The 18,621-nt window shown below is 54.0% G+C and overlaps 1 protein-coding gene across 1 annotated transcript; it reads right to left on the reverse strand.

The window, feature by feature from the left end:
• Positions 1-8: 8 nt before the first annotated feature.
• On the reverse strand, positions 9-12,929 carry LOC131207174 (mucin-2). The gene is made up of 9 exons (XM_058199786.1): positions 12,920-12,929; positions 12,588-12,745; positions 12,274-12,513; positions 11,802-12,194; positions 11,602-11,685; positions 7,621-11,571; positions 4,121-7,575; positions 3,719-3,956; positions 9-3,647 (listed from the first exon to the last, which is right to left on the reverse strand). The coding sequence occupies exons 1-9, from the start codon at positions 12,927-12,929 to the stop codon at positions 9-11; spliced, it is 12,168 nt and encodes a 4,055-aa protein (XP_058055769.1).
• Between the last annotated feature and the right edge of the window lie 5,692 nt (positions 12,930-18,621).

An 18,621-nucleotide genomic window follows, 5' to 3' on the forward strand; every position in this document is an offset into this window, starting at 1 on the left:
GAAAGTTGTCATGATTTGATGATCGCCTTCATCGGATCCACGTCCGGTGCGCCAAAGTGATGGTTTACCATGGCGTTCCCGAGAAGGCTCGTTCCACTGGTGCTACTGGTACTGCTGCTAACGCTGGCACTGTTAACACTGCTCAAGCTACTGATGGTGCTGTTGCTGCTGTTGCTGCTTCCACTACTGCCGGGACCCATCGGACTGCCATCGTCCGGCGAAATACCGATCATCGGCGAGGGGCAATCGTTTGGATACTTGCGCTTACCGAGACCTACCTGCTGGACGGCCGCTATCGACGACTGCTGGCGGTGGTGCTGATTTTGCATCACCTGATGGTGACCCTGCAGCTCCTCCGGCAGTGTGTGAATGTTTCCACCCATCCCGGACGTGGGTGGGCAACCGCTGGCCATGGAACTGGTGGACGTTAGACTGTTGAGCGGACTGTCGGGCAGGAAGGAGTGATCGAGCGAGTAGTGTAGGGCGGCGGCATCCGTTTCGTTGCTCTGCAGGTTCAGTATGCTGTCGATTGCGTTCTGCACCTGGCGGTTGATGTCCTCATCGAAGTTGGCTCCACCCAGCGCGTCGAACGCCAGCTGATGGTTCAGATGTTGCAGATCGACCAGCGTTTGTTGGTGCTGCTGCTGGTGATGATGTTGCTGCTGCTCTTGTTGCTGACGGTGATCGGGGAATGTTTCGGAAATTCCGTCGCCATCTTTGAGCATGCTTCCATGATGTACGTTGATGACTGGTGCACGGCCAGACGCATCATCTGATACCGAATCCAAGCCTAGAAGTTCACGATCGAGATAGTTGATTTTGGCATGGCCGTTGTTGTCGTGTTGCTGATGTTGTTGTTGTTGTTGTTGCTGTGCGCAATCAACGCTAGCACCAATTCTAATTACTTCACCACTAACGCTACTACAACCACCGCCAAGGATTAGTTTTGCCGTGTCGACGCTGCCCGTTGTCGGATCAGTACCGCCACCGATAGCAGCAGCACCACCACCGTCCGTCATCAAATCAGCCGCATGTCCGTAACAACTTTTGGTCTTTCCTACCAATCCAGGCATGTGATGATTGTGATTATGATGGAGCTGATGAGCATGCTGATGGTGGTGGTGGTGTTGGTGGTGGTGATGATGGTCGTGATTGTGTAGCTGGCTGTGAAGAAGATGACCTTCTTCCTGATGCTGTTCCGTTTGGTGATGAAGCAATAGCTGCTGTTGCTGTAGATGCTGCTGTTGGTCGTGATGATGTTGCACGTCCGTCGGATCGCCACTGTTGTCGAGCAGGCTCGTGTCGTTACAGATACTGTTAAGGTTGTTTAGGCTTAGGCTAAGATTAGTATCGAGCATATCGAGCACGTGTCGATGATGATGCTCAACATCCTCCGTTGTCGACGCCAGCAAAATGTCGCCGTTCCAGGAAGTGCGCTTCGACACTGGCCCGTGATGATGATGCTGCTGCTGGTGGTGGTGGCTATGGTTGCTATGGGTGTTGCTGTTGTTATTACTACAGTTATTGTTATTCGAGCTACGGAGCGTGTTGATGTTAGTCGAAATTTCATTCGGGTGCCGTCCAGTGCCGAGGCAACGATTGTTCGGATCCGCGGAACCACCATCACCACCGTCGCCGATAATGACCGCGCCGGCATTGGTAGCTCTTCCATCAGCAGGCATTCCCCGTGTAGCGCCACAGCGAACGCTATCTAGATCACCAACACCATCAATGCCTCTACCAGCACCGGGGTTACTACGATTGTTGTTAAGAAGAATATGATCGTTACCTGACGTCGTCGTCGTCGTGGAGGAACTGTTCGAGCCGGCAACTGTCGCATGATGGTGGCGATTCGGGGGCACTATTTCCGAGTTACTGTCGTTACTTCCCGAACACTCCATCAACCATCGATGATCGACGTGCTTGTCACCATCGCCGGGAACAGTTACTGCAACGCCGCCGGCGTTGCTATGGAGCTGCTGCTCTTCAGCACGGCTACCGGAGAGACACGGTCGTTTGGTCTGATCAGCTCCCGTAAGCCCGTCATTTTCGGGGTGCGTCGCAAACAGCAAACTAGACGACGTGCTGCTGCTGCTGGTCGTGGCCGACCAATGGCGTTTGTGGGTCACATTCGCACTACTACCGATGCTGGCTGGCTGTTGGTGGTGTAACAGGTCGAAACTGTTGGTCGTTTTATGCAGAAAGTTGGCACCACCACCATCGCCGAGCGGCGTGGTAGATGAATCTTCTGCTGTACGAAACACGGACGAAGTCCAGTGGCGGTCCATCAATTCATCCGCTTTTCCGATCGGACCCCCACCGCTCTCGGAAGAGTTATCACCGGTCCGATTCAACGATGGTCCACAGTTGAACAGAGTATCGAGACGGCTTTCGGATACTTTCGAAGAAACCACACAGCTACCACCGCCTGATCCGTCCGTCGCCAACTGCCTCTGCATTGACTGTTGCTGTTGGTGGTGGACGCTGAAGAAATCGGCCAAAGGTGAGTCGAGACGTGAGGAACCAGTCGATTGTTGCTTATCGTCCACGCTGCTGCTGAACAGTTGGTCCAGCTTTGAGTCGGTCGAATTGAACATTTCGTGTATCTCTTCTTCGGGCGTTTTCTTTCCATCACCGTCCGCTGTGGTGAAGTAATTGAGATCTTTCGGGAAGCACATCCAGTCGTCGTACGCTGATGCGTCATGATGTTCCACAGTGGACACCACGCTCGTGCGCAACCCGGCTGAGGCGTGCGTTGTCGCGACCGATGTTAGTGGAGGAACGACGACAGACGACGACGTTGCTGGCAAATTTCCAGACATCTGTTTCGTTTCTTTGGAAACTATCATCATGCCGTGGGGTTCTTTGGGCGCGGAATTGGACTGCATTTGATTGAAATAACGCAACGTTGGTGGTGTAGCGGAGAGAACGACCTGGTCGTGGTGATATGAACCCACTATGTCACCTTTTCTGTCGTCGGCAAGTTCTCCTTCACCACTGCCAGAGTCACATTTTTTCATTATGAAGCTCGGTTTGATTTCACTTTCGATATCATCGAAGCTGTCCAGTATGGGCGGAGGGTCTTTCCTGAAGTTTTCACACGATGTCACGCCACGCAGCATCGTAACTGCTTGTGTCTTAACGATGTTCGATTGAACGGACTGAAGCATCGAAGAGCAGTTGTTAACCGAGTGTTCGTATGCGCTTTGGAACAGTTCGCTCCCGGTGATCGCAGACTGGCTACCGAACATCGTCATCGATTGGCCTTTAACTACCGATACTACCGTTTCGTTGGCACCTTCTTCTTTTGTCTTGATCTTCCGAGACGATTCCAAGCTTGTGATCACTGAGCTTCCCGCCGAATGGGCGAAATGACCGGCAACAACCGTCGTGGGCAGTTCCTTGTTCTGCGCTACACCACCGTCATCGGCCACATCCTGCAACGTGAGCGGCATGAGCGGCGCCGGACTTTCGGCATCCTGTTTCGGTTTATCTTCATCAGACGATGAAACAAAAATCACATCGTCCGCGTTGGTTGTTGATTCGTCGTTGTCACGCAGCTGGTCCTGAATCTCTTCAATCTCCTGGGTAATGTCAGCCTTGAACAATTTGTTCACCAGCATCAGTTCTGATGTACGCACTTCGCGCTGCAAATGGAAAAAGGGCAACCACATTAGTTTATACCGTGCTGAACAGACAGTGAACGGTGTCCGCTAACCATCGATTCGTTGATCATCAACCGTCGGTAGCGGTTCATCATGGTGCGATAGGCTTCCGGAAACCATTCGGCCGTCGTCTCGAACTGTAGCTCTTCCTCCTCATTTTCCTCGCACTTCTCCTCGTACATGCAATGGTATCGGATAAGCCGCTTGATCGCATCCTGCTTGCTGCCGAACGGTGTGTTGGTATCCGGCTTGGTGCAAGCATCCTGATCCTTCTGTATCTGTATCTCGAATCTATACAACATCGGCAACACGAACAAGAAAGGACAAGATGTTAGTAAGAGGCTCTCGCTTAACGCCATCTGCCTTCGTCGTCCCTCGTGACCCGTTACGAGCACGATCTGGGATGAAACGTGATGCCGAAAAGAGCGAAAGCAAAAAAGGAATATCACACTCACAAACTTGCACGGGGTACTTTGACGGCGGGACTGTTCGGAACGTTGGTTGTGATGTAGGTCATCGGTGTGGACGGTGACGTTCCCGCCGGTGCTGCAATAATTACCGCCGGTGGTCCGTTCGAGGAGTTGCAGAGAGCGGAAGCTGCAACAACCGCCGATGAGAGAGCATTGGCGGTGGTTGTCGTTGTCGGGACCGTAGCTGCAACCGTTGTTGTCGTCGTGGTTGCAACGGGCGTTGCTGGAGCAACAACTCCTGCAGTAACAACAACAGTCGGCACCAAAGATGGAGTTAGCGACATAGGATGACTGTTACTATTGCTGTTGGCGTAGTTGTTGGTGGTCGTTACAAGCGGTGGCGGTGGTATCACAGACGAAGAGGACGAGGCTGTAGTGGTGACGGTGATCGAAGCATTGGTCGCCGTTAAAGGACACGACGCAGTGACCGCTGACGAGGACAGCACCAGGCCACTAATATTTTGTTGTTGTTGCTGAAGTTGTTGTTGTTGCTGTTGCTGCAGTCTCACCGCTGTTTGCGCCAACATTTGCGTCGATCCGCTTAGAATGGCATGCGATCCTCCAACGATCACGATCGATGAACCCGTTGCGCCGCCTGTGGAGCCGCTGGTAAGCGTCTTCAGCTGACTTCCCGCAGGCAGTGCCGTAGCTACGAGTGGCGGAGGAACGGGTGTGTTTGAGCGATTGTGTGCCGAAAGGAGTGATGTGGCAGTTGGAGGAGGCGTCGGAGGAAGCTGATGTACGAGCTGTGGATGGTTCACTAGCGCCGCAGATCCCGTGCCGCTAGGGTCCAATTTGTTGACGCTCATCATCGGTACGGTGCCCGTGTGCGAAGCTGGGGTTTGCGGAACCAGCGTGTGCAATGGTGGCATAACGACGGTTGTGGTCGGTTGCGGTTGACCTGAGGCTGCAGTAGCTCCCGCAGACGGAAGTGCAATGCTCTTACTATTCACAACCAGATGGTGTTGATGTTGCTGCTGCTGAACGATCGTGTTACCGGCCGTGGAATGAAGCTTCAGGTTAGGTATGTTGGTGTTGTTGTTAATGACGGGGGTGCTGCTGAGCGTAGCGAGAGGTGGTTTTCCCGTCTGCAACTGCTGATGGATTGAAACAGGTGGTGGTGGAGGTTGCAGATTGCTCGAGGTGATCGGAATGATCGTAGTTGTTTGTTTACTAGCAGCGTGCACTGCACCTGTACCGACACCTCCGGCGATCTTACTCCCACCTACGGCCTGGATCGGCACGGTGCTGGTTGTGATCGTGATCGACATCGACGAATGCTGAGCAGCGGACGATGAGATCGGCAACAGCAGCTCATGATGCTGCTTTCCCACTACCGTCGGTGTATGAGGAGCATTGGTCGGTGTCACTGTGATGGGCGATATGATGGCCTGCTGCGGCTGCTTTAGCTCCACGATTGGTGTTGGTGGAGGTGGAGGCTGCGAGGAGGCAAACGCGTGACTAGCCGGCAACGTGGGGATGATCTTTCCGCTTGACAGAATCTTCTGCTGCTCCATAAACAGTCGGTGAAGCGCCTGGTAGATTTCACTGTCCGTCATTGTCTGGATGTTTTTGATCGTCGGAAGTGGCTTACTATGGATCGGATTCGATGGATCGAACTCGGCCGGTATCATGAGGGACGAGAGCAAATTTTTGTTCTGCAACTTTGTCGACAGCTGCTGAATTTGCTGCTGAACGTTTTTCAGATGTTGCTGTTTCTGGGGTGTCAGTTGAATGGTTTGAACACGCGGCACTACGGTCGGCGTTCCGGTCACGGTCGACGGTGTGCTCGGAATGGCTGAATTAACGCTCACCAGTGGCGGCATCGGCTGCTGCTGCTGTGAGGATATCGACGTCTGATGGCTGTGTTGCAGGTGCGTGTTGGTGCGTACCTTCTTCAGTGTCGCTGAAGCACTCACGTTGTTCATGATGCCTCCTACCCCACCGGCGCCACCTGGCGTTCCACTGATTGCCGTCACCGTTGTTGATCCTTTCGTGATCGTGGGAGTTAGGACAGGTTTTTTGTTGATCTGGTGCTGCTGAGGGTGCACCTGGGCAACGAGTGGCTGCGAGGGTGTCGAGCTTGTGGTCGTGTTTATTGCGGGGAGATGATGTTGAGTCGAATGTTGCTGATGGTTCGTAACGAAGTTGTTCGGGTTCACGGTGCCCACAATTTTAGTGCCAATCTTCGTGCCATCCTCCGCCAGGATTGGCTGCGCGTGTTGACCCGGCTGCAGCACGACGCTCGGTGGAAGCCCACTTGAAACCGAGTTCACCTTTACGACGGCGGCCTTCGGAGCTGTCACTACAGACGTCGGTAGAACTTTATCCTGCTTTTTTGAGCGATTTCTCTTCGGTTTTTCTTTCACAACCGATGCAGTCGTCGTGCTATTGTTGGTCGCCGTAATGCTAACGCTATTGTGAACCATCACTTTCGGGCCGGCTATCGCTCCGGTGGGGTTGATAAGCTGCTGGTGATTCTTGACGGACTGAACTTGGTGTTGCATCGTTGCGGAAGCTCCTTTCGTGGCCGCCGATGATGCCGATGACGTTAACAGTGCTGGTGGTTGCGATTGGGACAGCGTCGGGGTTGGTCTGGGTTCGCTGGACTGCGTCACTTGGCCAATGTTGTTGAAGTGAATCTGTCCTTGCATCAAACACTGGGCCAACTGTTGAGCGTTGATGCCGGTCGGAACGATAAGCACGCGCTCCATTGGACCAAGGGCTGCCGTGGTTTGGCCAGGGCTAAGCTGCGTTATTTGATTCGTGAGCGTGTTCATCGAAAACAGCTGCTGGTTCGCCCCAACTTTCGGCAGCTCCACAAGCTTCGGTGTATTCGGATTCACCACCACTGTCGTTGGTACTGGTTGTTGCTGCACTGGACCCGATTGCTGAAGGGAATGAGACGGTGGTGGTTGTGTAATTTGCTGTTGACTTACGAGCGACGGTGCGAGTACCGTTTCAGTTTTGCGTACCTCTTTCAGTGCTTGTGCCATCGGTTGATGCTGCGCTGTCGCTGGATGCGATGAGACCACATTCGCTTGACCCCCCGATGACTGCACCATCGTCTGCTGCCCAGCTGTTGTTATTTGAGACTGCGACGTGTATACTGGGAGCATTGTAGCATTACTATGTTGTTGTATAAACTGTTGTTGTTGCTGCAGCTGCTGTTGTTGCTGTAACTGTTGCTGTTGATGAAGTTGTTGCAAATGCTGCTGTTGCTGCTGTTGTTGTTGTTGTTGTAACTGTTGCTGTTGTTGCTGCTGTTGTAGCTGAAGTTGTTGCTGATGTTGCAACTGTTGTTGGTGCGTGGCTTGAACGGTTACGGTGGTCGTCGTTGCTGCTGGTGGCTTCTGCTGTTGTCCACTGACGGTGGCCACTGTTTTGCCGTGGGATGATGGTGGGACTGGCGCCGTTAGAACAAGCTGATGTCCACTTTGCTGCGTTGCAACCGATGATTGTGGCTGAACAACCGAAGCGTGTGCCTGTTGGTGTTGGACCGGTTGGATCGGAGCGATTGTGGCCGCATTAGCGCTGGCCGGAGGTTTGGAAGGTTCATTCACGAGTGTAATGTTTCCGAGCGCACCGGACAGTATCGCCTGCAGGATCATTTGCGACTCCGTCGTTTGTGGCTGATTGACATCGTGCTTCAGTATTAGATGGCCATTCTCCGCCAGCGACAGGCTCAGGGCTCCCGTCAACTGCGAAAGTATGCCCTGGGCTGATGTGGCCTGCACCTGGGGAGGTTGGGGCGCTGCCACCAGGGTGGCCCCTGTCGGTGTTGCCGTGATGGAAGGCTGATGGAGTTGCACGGTTGGCGTCGAAGGCACGACTACCGTTGGCTGTTGCTGGGTCGTGAATACGACACTATTAACCCCACCGCCCATCGCCGATGACGATTGGACCGAAGATGTTGGAATGGATTGTTGTTGAAGATGGTTTCCACCATTGCCGCCCATAGGGGCCATCATGTTTTTGTGCTGCGGCTGTGCCGGTTGCAATGGGCTGCTCTGAATTGTGATCGTTGGCTGCAGCGGTGGGGCCGATTGCGTGTACTGGCCACCTACTGTGCTGCTGATGAGCTGAGGATTGGAGTTGCCGACGTTGCCTTGCGATGCCACCACTTTACTGTCGATGATGGGCGTGATCTGTATTTGGTTATTGATGGTTCCACCTTTGGTCGGCTTGCTGCTTGCGGTGGCATCGATCTGCGATATTTGTATATTACCAATCTGCGTCGGAACGGCCCCGGTTGTGCCGATCGTTTCAAACGTTTTCTCCAACTTTTTGCCATTTTTCTTTCCGGCGTTCACACTCACCACACCTGTTCCACCGCCGGTGTTCGACTTCTTTTTCGACGAGACAACCGAGAGCTTATTCCCGCTGGTCGGTGAAATCACAATAGACGCCGGCGGTGCAACAGTCGTTGCCGTTAGCGAAGCGGTATGCACGGAGCCGCCTGTTACTGCTACATTGGATGCGACACCGTGTGACGCTGTCGTCGCGCCACTGACAAGATGTGGCTGTGTTTCGGCAATCAACTGATTTTGGATTTCGTTGATTTGACTCTGCAGCGTCGGCGTTACCTGCGTGTTGTTGAGCACATTGTTCATTAAGCTGTTTACACAGATCGTATTGTTGTGCGATTGGGCGGCCAATGTTGAAACGGCGGAGGCACTCGAAGTTTGCACGCTAGCAGTCGGTGCAACGGTGGCCACGTTGACAATCTTCGACTCCTCGCTCGAGCCCGCGCCAAAACGCGGCAGCGACACGGTGTACGACGCTTGACCGGAGCTGGGATCGTTCGAAGGATCGATCGTGATCATGAACGAAGGCTGGTCGGAGGTGGAACTGTTGCCGGTGGCTGTCAAAGAAGAAGTTTTCTGTGCTCGCGTTGCATTCAGCGTTCCCTCCAGGCCGGGAATGGAAATGGTGTAAGGAAATTCCATGTTCCCCGCCGCGCCAGCACCTGCGCTCCCGATTCCGCTCGGAATTGTGATCATAATGTCGGAATTGTTTTGAGTTTGCGGTCCTGCGGTTTGCGGTTGAACGTGGATCTGCGCCGCAACCACCGGTGCCGGTGGCGGTAGTGATGGTGCTGGCGGCGGAGACATCAGATCCTTCCTAACGTTCGTAGCACTGGTCGTATCGCTGGCATGTTGTATCACAATGTTCGAGGCAGAATAGTCGCCGGCACCGGGCATGATGCTGGTAGGAGCCGGTGCCACCAACGGCGGTGGTTCGTCGGTGTCCATAAAATCGTCATCCTCGATGCCGATGCCGGAGATCTTCATCAGATTCGCCAGATCCAGTTTCCCCGTCGAGGTGTGCGTGTTAGCGTACGGCGAAGTGGACGACCGTGGTGGCGAGACTGGCGAAGCAAGACGCTGGTCCCCGGAAGTTGCAATCGTGGATCCGGACGTACTGCTGACGATCGCAGCTTGGCTGGTGATTGGCACAGTTTGTTGCACGATCATTGGTGTCGCTGTCGCTACGGGGGGCTGTTGTTGCTGTTGAACTGGTTTCAGCTTCTTTTTATTGCGCCGTTCCTTTTTCGGTTTCTCCACCTCGATTCGCGTGACACCCAAGGACGGTTGCTGGGGCTGTTGAACGGATACGGGAGACACCGTGGGCTGCTGGAGGGTGTTGGATGAGACAGGGTTGTACAGATGGGGCGCTTGCGCCAACGGCTGGTGCTGCTGTTGACTCTTTGTTCCGCTATCCGTCATGATCACCTGCTGACCGGAAGCGGTAGTGAGGATGGAGGTGCCCCTCAGTGCATCGGCCGTCGGTATCAACTGTGTCGTCTGCATCGAGTGTCCATCGAGCGTGGTGGGTGCGGTCAATATTTGCTGACCCGCCGTTGGCTGCTGTTGAGGCTGACCCTGGGCATTCACAGTGATGGTGTTCCCCGGGCCGGACCCGGTGAATTGAATGCTTTGTCCGCTTACGACTAAATCACCGGTTGTGCTGGAATTCTGACCACTTGCGGCACCCGCGTTGCTCGGTGATGTCGAGACAAACGTGGTACCACCCGGGCCCGTCGCCAATTGCAGGTTAACGCCGCCCAGCTGGTTAAGGTTGATGTTTTGATTCGGCAAACTGAACCCACCGACCTGCGCCTGTTGGAACGGCGCCGGCAGGGAGGCGGTTGTCAGCAGCTGTCCGTTCAATCCGTTGGACATTTGGATCTGGGCGAGGTTGCCGTTCAGCTGTAGGTTACCGTGCAGTTGCGCCACACCCTGACTCAGCAGGTGCTGGTTGATGGCCGTCAGTTGTTGCGGCTGACGGGGTTGACTCTGTAGCTGCTGTAACTGAGCAGCCGTAAGTCCCGCAACGCCTCCGTTCGTCTTCAGACCGGACAAATTCTGTGGCACCAGATTACCCTGTGACGACACGATAAACGTCGGTGCAGTTGCCAATTGCATCGTGCCGTTCGTATTCAGTATCCGGAGCACTTGCTGCGGTTGCGGCTGCTGCAGCTGCTGGGGCCGTGTGTTATGAATCACGAGGCTTGGGGTGGCCAGTTGGGGCGTGGGAGGTCGCAGGATTAGTTGGACCCCCTGCGGGGTGTTTTGCTGCACCAACACCGGCATCTGGTTGAGGAGCAATGGTTGTGCGTTTAGGTTACCCGTTGGCAGGATGATGGAACCATTCTGAGCCGCCGCTGCCGTTGCCTGCGCCGCTCCACCCGGCTGGCCCGTGGATGGCGGTGTCGCTGTGGTCACCATCTGGCCCGTCGGCTGCCCACCGGCCGTACCTTGCCCAACGGCGCTCACCACCTGCTGTGGTTGGGCGGTGGTCGTGAAAGTTGCTCCCGGCGCTTGCGATATCTGCTGCCCGGCGATGTGCGATACGACCGTCGGGAGCGAGACGGATGTGGCGGTTTTGGGTTGCGAGACGATCGCTTTCGTCACGATACCAGCGCCACCCAGCGAATGAACTGGTGCGGTGCTGTAGCTCGAGACAAATACTTGCTGGGGAGCCGCGTGAAACGTCGTTGGCGAAACGGACGATGTGAGCGGTTTAGGCAGGATTTGCTGTGGCCCTTTGCCGTGAAGCTTGAGGCCGCCTCCAGAAGCGCTCGTCGGTGTGCCACCGGGTGACGTTTGGAGAGCATTCGAAGCAATGCCGGCGGAACTAATCACCAATCCGCTGGAAGTGACGGTCGCCGTCGACGATGGTAAAACACTTTGGGCGACCGAGGGGACGGCCGTGATGATTTGGTGCTGCACAAACTGTTGCTGCGAGTGAGGTTGGTGCTGCTGAAGCGTTTGCAGCTGTTGCGCCTGGAGCGTTTGCAGCGGGATATGCTGTTGTTGAGCGGTCGTTTGGCTCAGGTGCTGCTGTTGTTGAGCATTTGCCTGGGACACGATCGTTGCCGTCTGTCGACCACCACTTTGTTGCTGTTGCAGATGTTGTTGGTGCTGTTGATGCTGTTGCTGATGTACTGCAAGCTGCTGTACCGTGGTCGTAGGTTGCGATTGTGTAATGAACTGAGAACCTTGAAATATTTGCACTATCTGGTTTCCGGTGCTCATGACAGGATACTAGTGGCGGTGCCGATCAGGGAGCATAGAAACGAAGCACAGAGAGCAGAAAGGAAAGAAGTTAGTGGACGATCATCAGTTGGCACTCTTCGGTGGTGATCCTCATCTTCATTTACCTGCTGTATGATAGGCTGCGGTGTCGGTGGCCTCAGTTGGGCCGGAGCACCGGGATTGTTAGCACCGGGATTGCTCGCACTTCCCACGATGATGGTGCCAGCGCCACCACCGCCGACACCGTTGCCGCCGCCAACGGTACTGCCGGTCGCGACCAGTATCGGACCGTTCGGGCTCGCGATCGGACTCGGGCTTGCAATGGGACTGCCAACGAACGACGTGTGGTGCTGGTGGTGATGGTGCTGATGCTGCGACGACTGTTGCATTCCTTTTTTCGCCGCTTTCGGGCTACTGGCGGCGGGCAATGTTCCATGTCCATGGCCTGCATGTGACTGATGGTGAAGGTGGTTCTGTTGCTGTTGGATCCCACTGACCGTGGACGATTTACGGCCCTTCTGTTGGGGATGCGAAAACGGCACAAAGTTACCCCCGAATACCACAAAAGCGCACGGCCTGGACGGTCCCGTAACTTACCTTATTGAGCGAAATGTTATTCGAACCGACTAGTGTCGTGTTGAACTCATTGCCAGGCGTGGTGGAGATGCTGAACGTCGTGGCACCGGCAGGGGACTGCGTCGGACTTGGACGGTACACCACGGTTCCGGCATTGGGGCTGGCGCTGTTGCTCAACACTTGATGCTGTTGCTGGAGGGTGGCGCTTGACTGCTGTTGGCTGAATGACTGGCGTCGTCCCACTATACCCGTCTTGCGATCCTGGGGCGTAAAAGATGCGCATTTAGTTACGCGTGCTCGCCGCCCAAAACCGGCCAAAAACTTTGGATACTCACTTGCTCCTGAGTCACATTACCGATGGTGCTGTTAGTCACCAACAGAATGTCCTGTTGCGAGAACGGTGACTGTGATGGTGACGGTTGCAGCCGAGGGCTCGCTGGAATCGACGGCGATGGGCTCGGTGTTAGAAATGGACCCGGAGGAGACAAAATACCTGCGTGCCGTACAGAAATGCAGAAACCGGTTAGCAAACGGATCGGTATTGGTTCATCTGAACGAACGTATGGTACGAAAAGGACGAAGGACGAGTGAGGGAAAAACAGGGATTACGATCCCACGAGCCATTAGGGATCGAATTGACGGATCGAAGGGCAACGGCGAGCTTTACCGAATATCATCTTTTCATTGCGATCGAAAGACGGCTTCCAGGAACAAACACCTCACCACACCGCGAAGGAAAGATGCGCACCGAAAGGCAGTTCTACTATTTTCTTCGTACGAAAGCACATGCGACTCACTCACTCACTCACATTTTGCTCACTGTGACTGTTTGCACCACTTGCTTTTCCGAGAGAGCTCACGAGACGTGCCACTCGCTGTTGTGCATTACCAGGTGGTGCACCACCATCGGCTGCGTGCCGCCACCAAACGTCGGTGATAATTCGCACTGCCTCTGATTCATTGCAAAAACACGCACGTCTGATCACTCGCAACACTAATAATATGCATCACACTAGCATTAACACTAACTGAGGACAACTGAACACTTTTTATCAACACACGTCAGCATCACATTGGCACTGGAAAGCGGAAGCAAGAAAGCGCGTTTCACGACATCAGAAGCCAATCACAGTGAGCTCGAGAGTCGAGTAGACAAGTGTCCGGTGTGTCGCCCGGTAGCAAGGACATACGAGAGGTACTCGGGGCGACACAAATAACAGGAAAATGGTTTGAACAGAAAAGAAGCACATCCCCAAGAACTGTTGCTGTCGAGGTGCCGTTGAGTGTATGCAACTTTTTGGTGCGCACAGCACTTCACCTGTAGTTGTGGCAACTGCTTCAAATGCACCTTTCGACAGCAAAGCGCCGGGAGAGTAGTAAGCCGTGACAGCGGTAAGAAGAAAAATATCGGACTCAACATCCAATGCACTTCACAAGCAACAGCAACAATATAAGCGAAAGCGAGAGAACCCGTTGGACGGAGGAGTGAGTTGTCAGCCACTAGCAGCGCCTTCTAGAGATGAAGCAATCGCTTCTCGCTCGTTCGCCCTTCGGCTAATCAAGAGCATATCCGTTTTTGAAATGCTGTTCCGGTGTGGGGCCGCGCTATCACCGTATCATCTTGCGATTGTGACCGTTTGGTTCATTATTGTTAACACTGGCCAAAAGCCAGCGAGAATTGCTCCCTGCAAGGAGAGCGCGCGCCTTCGTGCCTGGGCGTGAGAGAGAGTCACGCGCTCTTCGGTGTCGCGCACGAAACGTGAATGGCGGAGAAGAAAAACAAGAGAAAAAAAAGATCCGTTTTTCCGGGACCTCAGGAAGGGCTAAAAAAATCCTTTGTTTGCAGCGCCATCCGCTCTCACGCTAGTAACGTTCTGGCCCACATATCGCACGACGCCAGTGGATACGGTGACAGTTGACCACGCGCTCACGCGATTTGGCCACATTTTGCACAGTCTTTGCGGTAGGCCAATTGAACCGTTTTGCGCCTAATTGACGGCTATCACTGTTGCTGCCTCACCATGCCACACACACAGGTCGTCTAGCGTGAGACACGCAGTGTGACGCATCGCAATGGTCTTTTTCGGTTCGGTTTTTGTCTTATTTTGCAATAAATAGCACAGTCACTGGTCGGCCAGGGGCCGTTGGACGATTGTTTCGTTTCGAACGTTGTGGTGACACGGCCCCCTTTTTTGCACTCACTTGGTCCATTGGCGGCAACCCACTCACTCCTCCGAGAGCTCACACTTCTTATTATCAGCATAAACCGTCTATTTTATTTTTAGAACACAAAAAATGCAAGCCATATCTCCCCGGCCAAGCGGCGGCGGCACTACTTTGTGGTTGAAATCGTGGACACAAAAAAGTGGGCATTTAGGCCACTCGAGAGCGACACGACATCGCTTTATCGTTTGAAACCGCGTGAACCCGTCCGTGTCCCGGTGGCGCAGGTATCGCTCGGTGCTGACCGGGGCCATAGCAGGCGGCACCATATCCGACAGTCAAGTGTACCGTACCGCGATTGAGGCGAAGGATTGAGGAACGAAAAATCTAAACTCAACAGCCTGCAAACGGACACGACGACGGACGGCAGAACGCGCGCGTCTTGACGGGTTCAGCATCGAGAACGAAGTCCCGAGCCCGTCGCCGTCGAGCGAAGGTAAATCCGGTGTAGTGGCGTTACAAGAGCGTCGTCACCGTGGACCGGATAGGAAAAGTCACGGAAAATGCTCTCACCGCTTATCTCTCGTTTCGCTTCGCTCGCCAAAGTCGGCAAAAGTGAGAGGAGAGTGATAAAAAGGATAATTACAACCGATGGTGGCCGGCCGCTCGGTAAGGCTGCGGCGTAAAAGAAGTAGAAAACACTCTCACCGGAAGCAAAACATTCGAATGCGCATTCCACGCGCGTCCCCGCCGTGTGTTGTTGTTGTGACCGTGCGGCCCCCCCACGCGGCAGGACCTCTCTGTTCGCTCTCCCGCTCGGTCTCGGGTGGGTGTCCTCTCGTACAGAGAGTAAGAGAATTTTCACCCTAACACGCTCAAATTTCCGTTGGGCCCTTTGTCACGCACGCGATCTTTACATCACACACCACGCCACCACCCCATTGCCCCGCTCCGCTTCCGGTGTCGGATTCTGTTCCGGGATGCTGTTGTGAAGTGCGCCGCCGTCTGCTGCTCTCCGGATGCCTCCGCCGGGTGCGACTTCTGTATTCGGGAACCAAATCCAAAAGCATCATCGGCCGACCATCGCGTTCACTCACTCCTGCTCGCTCTCTTTCTCGCCCGGTTCGCGGTGCCGTTCGGTTACAAAAGCGTCCCACACACTTTTCCTCCTGGATGCCATAACATCGGCTGGCGTACAACGCAGCGTCTATCGCTCACCACAGGAGCACGGAGCAACATTGAAAAAATGGCATCCCGATAAATATGCACGAAACGTGGGCGCTGCCATCCGGCCCAGGCCGCGTGTGCGTATTGTTTCCGGCGTCGGCGGATCACAACCTGCACTTCCGCCTTATGCAGCAGCAGCAGCAACAGCAGCAGGCGTTGACGCCGCCCCAACTTTTACATTAACTTTGCTCTCGCTCTCTCTTTTTCTCTCTCTCTCTCTCTCACTCGCTCTCTCCTTTTTTTTCACTAAACAACGAAAGGATCAATCTCTAAGCATGAAACAACCGCAGGACGAGGACGAGGTGGGCCGCGAGGGTATCAAGAATTTAGCACCAGAACCCAGTCGTAGGCAATTGCGCAACAAAACGGGCAAATTGTTTGTTTTGATAATATGGCACGCGATTCGCACGGACAAAAGCTGGACCGCCCTTCGGCAGACGGCACACGGTGGCGTTCGGCGCATATTTTATTTAAATTTTCACAAATTCCCATTCTCATTGATTAATGAGTTCTCTCCCGAACTCTCTCTCTCTCTCTCTCTCTTTCTTGCACACACACCGATACACAGGTGTCCTCTCATTCTCTTCTTAATTTGCACTCGGAAGCGACTCAAGGAAGCGACTAATCTCTTTTGTCGCGCAATATCTTGGGACTTGGGGCAATACACGAATTTCGTTGGAAAACAAATCCTACGCATTTTCTCTGCCAATTGTGATATCCAAAAGTGCTTTCCTTTCCACAAACGTTTGCCTCACAATTTCGCCGTCAGCATTCGCGCACGTGGTATCCGAGATTAGCTTTCTTCGGAGGACCGTTTCAGCCGTTTCAAGAAAATCGACTTCTGAAGTTTTCCGATAACGCACTATTACTAATTTTCCACCATCGGATTCCACGGTTTAACTATTTCACTACTTTTCTAGGACCCTCCACCAAAAAAGGGACAGCAGCAAGCGCGCGCGATTGTGATTCCCCGAAAACTGCGACTTCGAGTACCGTGTCTCGTTCGCGATATGCTTGTCTTCCACGATGGCACCACGGCGAGAGAGAGCACCACGCAGCAGCCCCATTTCCTTTGCAGCATCCAACGCACACACAGCGACCGAGAGCATTACGCACACGCGCCCAAAATGGAAAACACGCACACGGCCAAATTACAGCAACAGAAGCTGCTCCTTTGCGCGTTTCCTCCGAGTATCGATGCCGATTCTAATTTAAACCTGTCCGAGGGCCGCCACGGGCGGGAGAGGAGAGCGCGAGTGTGAGCGGGTGACGGCGGTACGGCGAGGACAACATCCTGTGGTAACATGTGCGCGCTCTGTGCCTTGCCTTCCATTCCGCGGTGCGGCCTGTTGTCCGGGAAATCGTTGTCTCTGTTCCGTGTGCGCGCAGCAGCAACGCCAAACAATCTCTCTCGCGCCCGTGACACCATATGCGCCATCCGTGGCACGGAACGGGACGAACTAGCGTCCTTTGTGCTCTCTCCCTCTCTCTTTCTCCTTCTTCCGAGTGCATGAGGCACGGTGAAGACAACATGTCCTTCGAGGAGCGTGTGCACTTGGTGGTGTTGCTCTCCTTTGTATCGTCGGCCGCCAATGATTCCGCAGGAGATTCGACTCTATCCCGCGCGCACGTGTGTGCGTGAGTATGTGTGATGGCTCGAAAGGATCTCGTATCCTTCGCGGTGGCGACGGCAGTGGCCGCCGTATCGCGTGTGTTCAGGCTGCAGGCATTATTTTTGTGTTCGTGCGATGAGAACGAAACGAGACTCTTGTTGAGTTTCGGAAGGAATCGATTTCCACGCCACGCCAAGGAAAGGGATCCGATATCTTTGTCCTGTAAATCATGCACCCGATAGTTCGGCACCAACAGAGCGCTCTCTCTCTCTCTCTCTCTCTTCAATCCAATTTAGTCGATCAGCACAGCGCCGAGTGAGCATCTCTTCTGCTCTGTGGCCGTGGAGGAGTTTGCGTCATTTTCTCGTCCTACAAAAAAAAAGAGGATGGATGTAGTGAAAGGATTCATTACTGGGTTTCATTCCATCACACACAGCACCGCTCACCGTTTTTTTTTTTCGCCCGAGAAGTCGCCCTCCGTTCTCTCCGTTTTCTCTCGTTGTTGGCTCAGAGTTTGTCGATCTGCTTCCCTTTTTTTTTTGTTGCGGAGCACGAAAATCAAAGAATAAACCACACAGACACAGCCACACACATACCGGACGGAGCCGCGCGGAGCGGTCTTTTTTGGGGGCGAATCGATATCGTTTCGGATCGAGTGAAGGAAATTTAATTGTCCTTGTGGCGGCCCCACCCGACCGGGGCCCGAGTTGTTGACCGGCTAGGCCAGCGCACACACATATTGTCCCCGATATCCTTTTGGTTCTCAATTTGTTGCGTTTGTTTTTCGTCCCCGCCTCGATTCCAATCCAATAAACGATTTTCCACCAACCCACCCACGGGGATCGGGATGGTCAATGGGATGGCGCTGAATGCTGCTTTGATCACAACACCGACCACCGACGGCGGAAAATTGATTTTTTACTCCTTTCTCCGCTGGGGTGGGGGGTTCCGGGAAAATTCCCGGAAAACCGGGTGCATCTGAAAAGGGAGCAAAAATATTGTTGCAAGCACAAAACAAGGCAAAAATAACCAAATCGTGCTCCGCGCGTTCCAAACGCGCAAAAGACGCGGAGAAATCTCGGTTCCGTCCGGTCTGTACGTGATGTTTGGTAAAGTAAGATTGATTACGATGCACCGCGCAATGTGGAGCGCGGTGACGACGACGCTGCGTCCAACGCCATTTATCCGTCGGGTCGGGCGGAAAAAGGCATCGAGCATCCTGGCCTCTCGGCCAGAGCATTAGCGCAGAGGCCACCAACCACCGCGACCGATCGTTTGATAGTATAATTTATGCAACTGCAATGGCGCTCGGTCTCTGTCGTGGCGCCTCGTCGGATTCCCCAATCCGACGCAAACAAGAAACAGT

This window comes from Anopheles bellator, chromosome 2, assembly GCF_943735745.2.
Source record: "Anopheles bellator chromosome 2, idAnoBellAS_SP24_06.2, whole genome shotgun sequence".
Lineage (NCBI taxonomy): Eukaryota > Metazoa > Arthropoda > Insecta > Diptera > Culicidae > Anopheles > Anopheles bellator.

What these genes read in the sequence shown, in the direction of transcription:
- LOC131207174 (XM_058199786.1), bottom strand. An exon ending in ATAACATTTCGCTCAATAAG is followed by an intron (nt 12,195 to 12,273) that starts GTAAGTTACGGG and finishes CATCCCCAACAG; the next exon opens with AAGGGCCGTAAATCGTCCAC. An exon ending in CGCAGCCTATCATACAGCAG is followed by an intron (nt 11,686 to 11,801) that starts GTAAATGAAGAT and finishes CACCGCCACTAG; the next exon opens with TATCCTGTCATGAGCACCGG.